Here is a 12,594-nt window from a genome sequence, read left to right on the forward strand (position 1 = left end):
TTATGTTGTGGCCTTGATTTTTATTTTTTCCTAGAATTCTACAGATTCTAAAATTTATCAATTGATGTATCTTTTAAATAAACAGCACCAGTCTTGCCCATTGATACAATTAAAATTTGACTTTTTCAGCTCTTAGTTCACAAGTTTATTATGAAAAACACTGCAGTGCTCTTGTGCAGTAACATCATCTTACAGCAGGGAGAAAAAAAAACAGTTCCATTCAAAACAACTCACCAGGTTCTGACAGTAACAAAGAACAACATGAGGCTGAGATTTGAGAAGGGAAAATAAACTGAGTGCAGACAAATCATACAATTAAATTAAACGGTATCCCTGAAAATAAACAAAACGATTTTAAAACTCACAAGTAGAGGGGAGGCCTTGGTACTTATTTTTAAAAATGTTCATTAAGCTCCAATGATTGTTTGCTGCTATTCTTATCTACAGTCATGCTGAGTAAAGCTATAGCTAAATGGAAGTTAAATTGTATTCACGAGGTGTTAATGTTTACATCTTATCTGCAGTCTCTCAGAGAAAGCAAAGTAACTACAAATAGCGCTATGCCAGAAACTGGTTTCTTGACCAACAATGTCGCTTCAGCATGCAATGAACTGGTTCATTCTAAAGTGGTCACGGCTGTTGATGACAGGCTTTGTATTTTTATATGGCACATCTTTTTGGTCCGTGTGAAAACAAGTTTTTTTGAATGTTAACTATTCTCTGACACTTGTGGAGTTACTGTTGCTCTTCCCATATCCATTAGGTCAATATATGGTTCATGGCAATACTGTACAAGTTTAAAATTTCATTACAGGAAGTAGTCTGGGGTACGACGAGTAACATGTGGCTCGCCTCTGCGAGGTGCTGGGTCAAACTGCAAGCTGAAAAACAAAAACATATTTGCTCTAAGACATCAACGTACTGATAATTTATATCAATATTAGTCTCGGTTTTAGTTCCAGATGTACAACATAGTAGAAAAGGCAATGGCAACCCACTCCAGTACTCTTGCCTGGAAAATCCCATGGACAGAGGAGCCTGGTAGGCTGCAGTCCATGGGGTCGCTAAGAGTTGGACACGACTGAACGACTTCCCTTTCACTTTTCACTTTCATTCATTGGAGAAGGAAATGGCAACCCATACAGCCTTCTTCCTGGAGAATCCCAAGGACGGGGGAGCCTGGTGGGCTGCCGTCTATGGGGTCGCACAGGGTTGGACACGACTGAAGAGACTTAGCAGCAGCAGCAGTATAACATGTTGTTTTGAAATTTCTATACATTAATTACAGCAAGAGTCACCTATGTAAGTCTAACCACCACCTGTCACCAAAGTTATTACTGTATTATTCGACTGTATTCCACATGCTGTACATTTCATTCTTATGCACATTTTTACACTTTTTTCTATCCAATGACTTGCATAATAGGACCCTAATTATAGCTTTATCATGCGTTTTACATGCGTTTTCTAGCTGTATGCCTCCTCAAAAGAGCCAAGGCAACATCAGCCAGAGGATATGCTTCTATACATTGCGGTTCCTTCTGAGACCATTTGAAAAGATTCTACTGAACAAATTTTAAAGAGCCTAAGGTACTGTATATATAATCATTTCATCCTCAGGATTTATCTACTCTACAATAAAAGTATAGGTTTAAAAGTTAAGATCCTAATAATTCATATTAAGGTCTAGGTTTCTGTTGATGTATTTCAAAGGAAACCTAAAAATCTGTTTGGAATCTGGATTTAGCATAAACTCTTGAACTATTAAACCTCCCATTAAAACTAATATTCAAGTAATGGTAACCAACTACTCAGGTGTGAATACTTACAAAGAGTATTTTAGAGTATCATCAAGTTCCATGATTGCAGCTTGGTTACCACAACGATAACAATAGTTTGGAGCACTGAAAATCGTTACTACATTTCGGTCATGGCACCAGTTATATCCCTACAAGGAAAAAGAACAGGAAAAACAACAACAACTCTATTTTACTCCTTTATTTATACAACTAAAGGTGACTCCCTTCAAGAAGGAAAATAGATCTGCCCTTTTCCCCAAAAGGTTTTTTAAAAAGTACTGCTTTGTTTTTGGATGATTTAATAATTTCCTATACTCTGCAGAATGACCCCTCCCCACCTTCTGGCCATGCTGCACAGCTTGTGGGATCTCAGTTCCCCATTCAGGGAATGAACCCAGGCCACAGCAGCAAAACACTGAATCCTAACCACTAGACCACCAGGAACTCCCTATGCAGAACTCAAGAAGTCCTAAAAACAACAACAAAAAAACAAAACCACCAATCTCAAAAGGATAAACTACTTCTCTCACATTTCTTATTATAAAGGCCCTAAACATGATATAAGAATGAGTATATGGCCATTCCTTGTATAGGCAGATACACACTCCTGGAGACCAGAACCTTATTGATTCTGTCCTCATTACAGGCATTACTTGAACTGCCCAGATACGAAGGAGAGATGACTCTAGGAACCCCAACCTCATCCCCCCAAAGTTCACCTGAATGTATGAGTAACTTTTAAAGTACTGTTCAAAAATTTCTTTCCCTATCCCAAGCAAAGTCAGACTTTATGGATAATCACAGAGCTGTGTCAGTATTAATCTAAATTGAATCTTAATTTTATAAGTATGCTTAATCAATGTTTTACGCTAAGAATTTAGCCCCTTTCCCTTTAGTTTCTTCTTTTAAATCACCTGTAATCCTACCATCCAAAGGATCACTTAAACATTTTGGGTGTATTTCTTGCCAAACTCTCCTCCATATATACGCATGTTAAATATATGTAATAAAATTGAGATTAAAAAGTGGTGTATTTCCATCTCCTCCACCTTACTTTCCCAGCCTTAACTCCCAAGCACTGCTCAGTCATTGCAGGTTGGGACCACTCTCTGCTGTGGTACGCAGGCTCTCACTGCAGCGGCTCCCCTTGTTCTGGAGCACAGGCTCTAGGCGCTCCGGCTTTAGTAGTCGCAGCTGAAATGCTTTGTTAGCTCTGCCCCATGTGGGATCTTCCTGGTCCAGGGATCAAATTGGTGTTCCTTGCATTGCAAAGTAGATTCTTAACCACTGGATCACCAGGGAAGCCCCAAAAGCTTGGGATTTTAATTCTAGTGTACCTCCATCAAAAAGGCTCAGGCTATAATGGTACACTCAGAACGGTATAATCAGAAAAATACATGCATATTCTCACTAATACCATATAATTTAAAATTTCCTAAGATCTTAAGTTTATTTAAAAAGCAAGTCAATGTCAAAGAACAAACGTACCTCCATCACCAGCTGATGAGCTCTAGACACCAACGTGAGGCCATTGGCATGATTAAATGTCTCAGAAATATCCTGCCCAAAGGTGTAACCAGCTCCTCGAGGAGATATACCCCAACCTCCACGGTCATCTGGATCTGACCACAGCAAGTCACACATTGGACCCTAAAAAGCAAGTTAAGTTTTAGACTACCTCTTGGAAAACTGGTTAATATGTGATCTTAGTAATTTAATCAGAAGCACCCTACTAAGTCACTTGTTGAACGGTGTTTGCCAAAACCAGTAAAAGGTTTTGCAGATAGTAAAGTATCTGTGTCAAATAAGTAAGAAACTATTTCCAGATGTCTTTAAGAAGCACGGCCTACACCAATGAGTTCCAACAGCAACAAGCCCTAACTAATTAATAGTATAGTTTAGTAATTAAAGTAGATGCTCTGAAAACAGTCATCACCTCGGTCCTAAACCCAGTCCCAGAGCTGTCATGATCTTGGCAGGTTTCTTAATGTTAGCTTCTGAAGAATAGGGTCAATGAGAGTGCTCACACCACATGGGATGATTTTTGAGAATTAACAAGAAAATACATAAAATGAACTAAGTTACAATTAAGAACAGTTCCTCTTTCTAAAGTTTTCTGAAAAGAAAAAATTTTATTATCAAAAAGAGTAATACCTCATGGGGAACTTCTTGTAGGCGATCAAGTGCTCTGATGTGATCCAGTGTATCTATGGATGGTGAGAGGCCACCATGTAGACAGAAGATCTGAAAAGAATGGTTTCCAACATTACCTTCATTTAAAATAAACACTATACACTAAGCTGCAAACAGTAGCCCACATCACTCAGCCCCTTGGTGTTTCTGTGTTCTCCCAGAACTGGGCTTGTTTCTGCAGGATCTTTCTTTCATCCCACTGTAAACTATGGAATACACTTTTTCTGACTGATGATAAACCATCCCTATTGCACCCAAACTCCAATCAGATCTTGACTTTACCCTCATCATAGACTACTATTTTCCTTCTCATAGAATTTTCTTGAAATTTCTCTGTGCACTTGTCTACTGGGACCAGAAAATAGTTAATTACATCTCCCCAACATGTCCAGAAACAGCCTAAGAGGATGGATGGGCTATGTCTCCCACCCTACTCCGTGGTTCACTGCCACTCACAAAATAAGGGCCCAGAAGGACATGAGGATGGAAAAATAAGTTACTGACGCCTGAATGTTAAGAAAGCAGAAGTCTGAAAATAACTGGCAACATAAGCTTTAAGAAGACTTACATACCTGCCCATCCACCAAGGCAGTGAGAGGAAGATAGTCAAAAAGGTCTGTAAAATACTTCCAAACATTTGCATTTCCGTATTTCCTTAAACACTCATCGTAGAAACCATATACTTGTGTGATCTGTCTGCTCTCATGATTTCCTCGAAGAATGGTGATACGTTCACGGTAACGAACCTGAAACAAAAAAATGGAAAACATGAACAGCTGGCTCCTTCCAAAACCAAGTTAACAACCCAGCAAACATTCTACAGGAAAATACAGAATTTCAATTTTATTGGAAAAAATATCTCACACTCCCACATCACACAAAAGTGAAATCACACCTACAGATATTTATCCCACGGGATATCTGCCAACCCCATCTCACTACCACCGACTTTATGTCAAGCATAATCATCAGCTACAAAGCTCCATCCATGAGTTTTTTTTTTATTAGTTATACAACCATTACAATCCAGTTCTAGAACCTTTCCATTAACCCAAAGATCCCTCATGCCTGTTTGCAATCATTTCCAATTCCCACTCTCGGCAACTATTAATACTCTCTTGAGATTTGCTTTCTCTAGAAATTTCATACAAATGAAACTATGCAAAATGTAGTTTTTTGTGTGTTTGGCTTCTTTAACTTAGCAGAGTATTTTTGAGACTCATCTGTATATTGATTAGTGGTTTGTCTCTTACTGCTGCACAGCATTCCATTATATGACTACACTGTTTTGGCTTTTTATTCATCAGCTGGCTGAAAATGTGGACTGTTTGCAGTTTAAGGCTATTGTGAATGTTTCTATGATCCTACTGCCATGTAAGAAATTTTTGTATGCATATACGCTCTCAATTCTCTTGGGTGGATTCCTATGGTTCTAATGTATCTTCAACAAATTAATACTTGGTATGACTAGCCTTACCCATGAAAACTATTCTAAAGGGTCTTATTTATTTCGGGCTGTGCCACACATGGCCTGTGGGATCTCAGTTCCCCAATCAGGGACTGAACCTGAAACCCCTTTACTGGGAGCAGTCTTACCCCCTGGACCACCAGGGAAGTCCCTGGCCCTAATTTTGACTTTAATTTGCATTTCCCTGATAACTAAGGTTTGACCATCTTTTCATGTACTTAATGACCATTCATACACCTTCATGGGTGAAACATCTATTCAAATATTTTGTCCACTTAAAAATTATTTGTTCTCTTATTGAGTTAGGTTTTAAAAATATATATGAATACAAATTTTTTTTAGTGGTGTCTCTTGAAGAACAAAAAATCAATTTGATGGAAGTCTAATTTATCGGCATTTTAATGGATTGTGCTTTTGGTAGCATACCTAAATCATCTTTGTCAAACCCAAGGATACAAAACTAATTTTCTCCTATGTATTATTTCAGAAGTTTCACAGTTTTAGTAATTCAGACTGAGACCTCTGATTAATTTTGACCCATCTGTAGAGTATGAGGAGCTTAAGTTACCTTTTTGCATACGGATACCCAACAGTTCCAGCATTATTTGCTGAAGTTTCCTTTCCCCTGTATTAAGTCTGCTAGGACTACCATACAAGATAACAGAGATTAGAAAGCTTAGGTCAGTTCAGTTGCTCAGTCGTGTCTGACTCTTTGCGACCCCGTGAATCGCAGCATGCCAAGCCTCCCTGTCCATCACCAACTCCTGGAGTTCACTCAGACTCACGTCCATCAAGTCGGTGATTCCATCCAGCCATCTCATCCTCTGTCGTCCCCTTTTCCTCCTGCCCCCAATCCCTCCCAGCATTAGAGTCTTTTCCAATGAGTCAACTCTTCGCACGAGGTGGCCAAAGTATTGGGAGTCTCAGCTTCAGCAAGTCCTTCCAATGAACACCCAGGAATGATCTCCTTTAGGATGGACTGGTTGGATCTCCTTGCAGTCCAAGGGACTCTCAAGTCTTCTCCAACACCACAGTTCAAAAGCACCAATTCTTTGGCACTCAGCTTTCTTCACAGTCCAACTCTCACATCGATACGTGATCACTGGAAAAACCGTAGCCTTGACTAGACGGACCTTTGTTGGCAAAGTAATGTCTCTGCTTTTTAATATGTTATCTGCTACTGCTGCTAAGTCGCTTCATTTGTGTCTGACTCTGTGCAACCCCATAGACGGCAGCCCACCAGGCTCCCCCGTCCCTGGGATTCTCCAGGCAAGAACACTGGAGTGGGTTGCCATTTCCTTCTCCAATGCATGAAAGTGAAAAGTGAAAGTGAAGTCGTTCAGTCGTGCCCTCAGCGACCCCATGGACTGCAGCCTACCAGGCTCCTCCGTCCATGGGATTTTCCAGGCAAGAGTACTGGAATGGGGTGCCATTGCCTTCTCTGAATATATTATCTAGGTTGGTCATAACTTTCCTTCCAAGGAGTAAGCGTCTTTTAATTTCATGGCTGCAGTCACCATCTGCAGTGATTTTGGAGCCCAAAAAAATAGTCTGACACTGTTTCCCCTTCTATTTCCCATGAACTGATGGGACCAGATGCCATGATCTTAGTTTTCTGAATTGTTGAGCTTTAAGTCAACTTTTTCAGTCTCCTCTTTCACTTTCATCAAGACGCTCTTTAGTTCCTCTTCACTTTCTGCCATAAGGGTGGTGTCATCTGCATATCTGAGGTTATTGATATTTCTCCCAGCAATCTTGATTCCAGCCTGTGCTTCTGCCAGCCCAGCGTTTCTCATGATGTACTCTGCATAGAAGTGAAATAAGCAGGGTAACGATATGCAGCCTTGACATACTCCTTTTCCTATTTGGAACCAGTCTGTTGTTCCATGTCCAGTTCTAACTGTTGCTTCCTGACCTGCATACAGATTTCTCAAGAGGCAGGTCAGGTGGTCTGGTATTCCCATCTCTTTCAGAATTTTCCACAGTTTATTGTGATCCATACAGTCAAAGGCTTTGGCATAGTCAATAAAGCAGAAATAGATGTTTTTTCTGGAACTCTCTTGCTTTTTCGATGATCCAGATGTTGGCAATTTGATCTCTGGTTCCTCTGCCTTTTCTAAAACCAGCTTGAACATCTGGAATTTCACGGTTCATGTACTGCTGAAGCCTGGCTTGCAGAATTTTGAGCATTACTTTACTAATGTGTGAGATGAGTGCAACTGTGCAGTAGTTTGAGCATTCTTTGGCATTGCCTTTCTTTGGGATTGGAATGAAAACTGACCTTTTCCAGTCCTGTGGCCACTGCTGAGTTTTCCAAATTTGCTGGCATACTGAGTGCAGCACTTTCACAGCATCATCTTTCAGGATTTGGAATAGCTCAACTGGAATTCCATCACCTCCACTAGCTTTGTTCGTAGTGATGCTTTCTAAGGCCCACTTGACTTCACATTCCAGGATGTCTGGCTCTAGGTCAGTGATCACACCATCATTGAGTATCTGGGTCGTGAAGATCTTTTTTGTACAGTTCTTCTGTGTACTCTTGCCATCTCTTCTTAATATCTTCTGCTTCTGTTAGGTCCATACCATTTCTGTCCTTTATCGAGCCCATCTTTGCATGAAATGTTCCCTTGGTATCTAATTTTCTTGAAGAGATCTCTAGTCTTTTCCATTCTGTTGTTTTCCTCTATTTCTTTGCACTGATCACTGAGGAAGACTTTATCTCTCCTTGCTCTTCTTTGGAATTCTGCATTCAGATGCTTGTATTTTTCCTTTTCACATCTCTTCTTTTCACAGTTATTTGTAACGCCTCCCCAGACAGCCATTTTGCTTTTTCGCATTTCTTTTCCATGGGGATGGTCTTGATCCCTGTCTCCTGTACAATGTCATGAACCTCTGTCCATAGTTCATCAGGCACTCTATCAGATCTAGTCCCTTAAATCTATTTCTCACTTCCACTGTATAATCATAAGGGATTTGATTTAGGTCATACCTGAATGGTCTAGTGGTTTTCCCTACTTTCTTCAATTTAAGTCTGAATTTAAGCAACAGAAATTTATTTCCTCACAATTCTAGAGGCTAGAAGTCCAAGATCAAGGTGTCAGCAGGGCTGGTTTCTTCTGAGGTCTCTCTTCCATGGCTAGGAAGTGGCCATCTTCTCCACGTTTCTTTCCACTGTTTTTGTGCTCTATCTCCTCTTACAAGGACACCAGTCATACTGGATTAGGGGTGACCCATATGATCTCATTTTACCTTAATTACCTCTTCAAAGGTCCCATCTCCAATACAGCTAGGTATTCTGAGGTACTGGGAGTTAGGATGCAGCATGAATTTGGGGAAGAGGTGGTAGTGGCAAATTCAGTTCATAACTGATGGTTATGTTATGAACACAATGAACATAATGGTGTTTACTATTAAAAAATTTTTTTATTTATTTATGGCTGCACTGGGTCTTGCTGCTGCACACACATGCCTTCTCCAGTTGCAGCGAGCAGGAACTACTCTCTAGGCCCATGGGTTTCTCATTACAGCAGTTTCTCTTGTTGCAGAGAATGGGATCTAGGGTGCTCGGACTTCAGGAGTTGTGGCTCACAGGCTCTAGGGCACTGACTCAGTACTTTTGGCACACCAAGAAAGCTGTCCCGCAGCACACAGGATCTTCATGGACCAGGGATCAAATCTGTGTCCCCTGCACCACTGGCAAGCAGATTCTTTACCAGTGAGCCACCAGAGAAGACCCAAACATGAATTCTTAAAAGGCAGTGTATTTATTCTTCCTCTGAGCATTAGGACTCATCCTGGGCTTTAAGTATAGGTTAGCTTGCAAGATTGCTTTCATACCATCTACAGTCACTGCAGAAACTTTCCATCATTTAATTCCACTCCTTCAATTTACAGATACAGAATATAATGACCTCGGAAAATGTTTTGCAGCACTTGACATGATTCAGACTAGTTGCTTCATCAACACTACCATTTCTGTCAATTGCTCAAAATTCAGTTTTTGCCAAAACCACATCTCAGTGCTTCTCCAGTACTAGAAAATGCTGTCAGTCATCATACCATTTTTACATATTAATAAAAATTATCTACCCAAAAGAAAAGTCTAATAATTTAAGCGAAAGGTTATCTTAAAATATTTTCTACCATTTTGTGTTTTACCTTCAAATCTCTGTATATTTCCCAAAGCTACAACTGGTATAAAACAGTTTGATTTCTCTATCATTTCTATTGTACTAGATTATCATGTCATGTCTAACAGCTGCAAACTATTCCACTGAGATAAGCCATACTTTAGATATTCACTTACTGTTATTTATATCAATTCCTTCTCTGAATTAAAGATAATGCTACAATTTACGTTTTCATATAGGCAAAGCTTCTTTCCTCTTAAAACTTCTTCCTCAGTACAATTTAGTTACATGGTTGTTGAGTCAGAGGATATAAACATGCCAATATTGGAAATGTGCTGCTCTGTTAGTGAATATGCTTCAAAAATATCTAGAAAGGTTAATTATATTACCTGTTCTAACTCCAATTTATTAAATAAAACTTCTATTTAACCAGCCCTCTAGCATTTTTAAATCTGAGGCATTCTTTTCCTTAGAAAATAACTCATTTTTATATTCTGTACCATTCCCTCACATTCAGAATGAAGATATAGACATGATTTATTAAGTCCAAAACCTGAATATCTAGATTCCTAAATGTGGAGATTTATTCTAAAATCTAACATGCAGATAGAGAAGACCACAAATCACTGCTGGAGGGGAAAAAGGACATTTAAGAGGGCTGTCATATCCAGTTCAAAATGCTCAAATATAAAATTGAAATTACCTTAAGAGCTACAAGCAGAGTAACTGTTTCCACTGAATAATATCCTCTGTCAACATAATCACCCATAAACAAGTAATTTGTATCTGGTGATTTGCCACCAATTCTAAACAGTTCCATGAGATCATGAAATTGCCCATGCACATCTCCACAGACAGTGACTGGACATCGAACTTCTTGCACATTGGATTCTTTTGTCAGGATTTCTTTAGCCTACAGATGGAAAAAATAAACCAAGACACTTAGCATTAAACAACATAAACAAAGATATGTTTAGCTACACTTAAGATACAAGCTGCACTTAATACAGCTTTAAAGGGCAGGCTCAGCATAAGATGAAAAAGCAGATAATTATGACCCCATCAAAACAAAAAGGCAAGACATGCCTAAAATCTATTCAACAGCTATCTCATCCCTGATCTCAGGAAAAACATGCATCAAGGTGCACAGTCCCATTCTTCCCATCAGTACCCCAAGTTTTAGGCCTACCAGTTGACATCTAACTAAATGCTAAAGAGATCATTATTAGCAGTCACATGGAACAAGACACTCAGGTACCTAGTTCCTCAGCTTTAGAGTTCTAACTACAATATACTCTAGGATTTCCGGCTATGTGGAGAGGTTTCTTAGGCCTACTTTATTTAAAAAAGATTATGGGGAAGACATTAAAACTTAGTATTTTGTTTTTACCCTCTTAATATCAAAGTACAAACTTACTGTTTTACAACTGTGACTATTCAATATACATGGTTTTTATGCTGCTTTTAGAAAACTAGCATCCTATGCATTTCCCCATTAACCACAAATTCCAACATTACTTTAAAAAAAGACAGGAAACTCAATTTTTATCTTTATTTCTTGCTGATTAATTATTATCTTTTTGGCTGTGCTGGGTCTTCCTTGCCACGCATGGGCTTTCTCTTCATTCCAGTGTGCGGGCTTCTCACTGTGTTGGCTTCTCTTGTTGCGGAACACAGGCTTGGCAGTTGGGGCGTGAGGGACCTAGAACGTGTAGGCTCAGTAGTTGTGGCACAGGGGCTTAATTGCTCCTCAGCATGTGGGATCTTCCAGGACCAGGGTCAAACCTATGTCCCCTGCACTGCCAGGCAGAATTTTAACCACTGGACAACCAGGGAAGTTCCAAACGTTAGTTTTAAGAGTAACATAATATTCCACTCAGTAGAAACTCTTTCATTTATTTCCAACACACATTTATTAATCACTTGTGTTAGTTTCTCAGTCATGTCCAACTCTTTGCAACCCCATGGTCTGTCCACGGAATGTTACAGGCAAGAATACTGGAGTGGGTTGCCATTCCCTTCCTCAAGGGATCTTCCTGTTACTGTATGCTAAAAACTGTGGATTGACTGGGAGATAACCACTCATTTGCTAGACTATGAGTGATACTTTGTCCAAGACCCCATGCTAGTCCCTGGAGGTATAGTGAGTAAGACAGATCATTCTCAAGCCAGGGTTGGTGAGGGGGATTTGGGGAATGATTACAATTAGTAGATGCAGTATTAAAGTCCAAGGAATTAACCAGGAAAGGTTAACATGGTTATAGCACAGTATGGAAAAACAGACAAGGGCAGACTAAGGTGAGGGCAACAAGCCACCTGATTTTAGCACTGGTAGTCCTAAATCCCAGCAAATACGTCAGTTGCATCCAGGCAAACCACAATGACAGCTGGTCATCCAGGTAGGAAATATAGGGGGAGAACAGAGCATGGATATGGACTGAAAACAAGTCTAAAGTAGTAGCAAAACAAAGATCCAACAGACAGAAGATCTGATGAGTGAATTTAGGATTTCAGAAGTAGAGGTATGACTGTGGATACCTGAGGTGGAGTAGAGCTTAAAGGTCACCCACCAGTACTGAGGGACCAAACGACCAACAAGTCTTGCCTGACTCCTTCCAAAACATATCTCAATCCGTATGCTTCTACATATTTTGTCAACATCCTGATCCAAATGACCATCATTTCACCTGGATTACTGTTAGCCTCCACAATGATCTCCCTTTTTCTAGTCTTCCTCCTCCAATTTACTTGCCATGTAACAAGCAAAGTAACAGCTTAAAAATTATCACCAGATTCACTTTATCCACCACTGTCTAAACCAGGGGTCCCCAACCTCTGGGATCTAATGCCTAATGATCTGAGGTGGAGCTGATGTAATGATAACAAAAATGAAGTGCACAATAAATGTAACATGCTTGGATCATCCTCAAACTAGCCTCCTCTATGGAAAAATAGTCCTCCATAAAACCGGTCCCTGATGTCAAAAGGTTGGGGACTGCTTGAC

At 39.8% G+C, this 12,594-nt stretch overlaps 1 protein-coding gene across 1 annotated transcript in view; it reads right to left on the minus strand.

The window, feature by feature from the left end:
• PPP2CA (protein phosphatase 2 catalytic subunit alpha) overlaps positions 1-12,594 on the minus strand; it is a 25,503-nt gene continuing 12,909 nt past the window's right edge. Inside the window, exons 2-7 of the mRNA XM_086411606.1 lie at positions 10,294-10,503; positions 4,565-4,738; positions 3,954-4,043; positions 3,288-3,449; positions 1,830-1,948; positions 1-881 (exon numbers count right to left, since the gene is read on the minus strand). Of these exons, the coding sequence (XP_086267732.1) occupies positions 809-881; positions 1,830-1,948; positions 3,288-3,449; positions 3,954-4,043; positions 4,565-4,738; positions 10,294-10,503 (828 nt within the window). The 3' untranslated portion in view covers positions 1-808. The remainder of the gene's footprint in view (positions 882-1,829; positions 1,949-3,287; positions 3,450-3,953; positions 4,044-4,564; positions 4,739-10,293; positions 10,504-12,594) is intronic.

Source organism: Bos grunniens, chromosome 7 (assembly GCF_055505025.1).
Source record: "Bos grunniens cultivar Pamir isolate PY7600 chromosome 7, Bosgru_T2T1.0, whole genome shotgun sequence".
NCBI classification, from domain to species: Eukaryota; Metazoa; Chordata; class Mammalia; order Artiodactyla; family Bovidae; genus Bos; species Bos grunniens.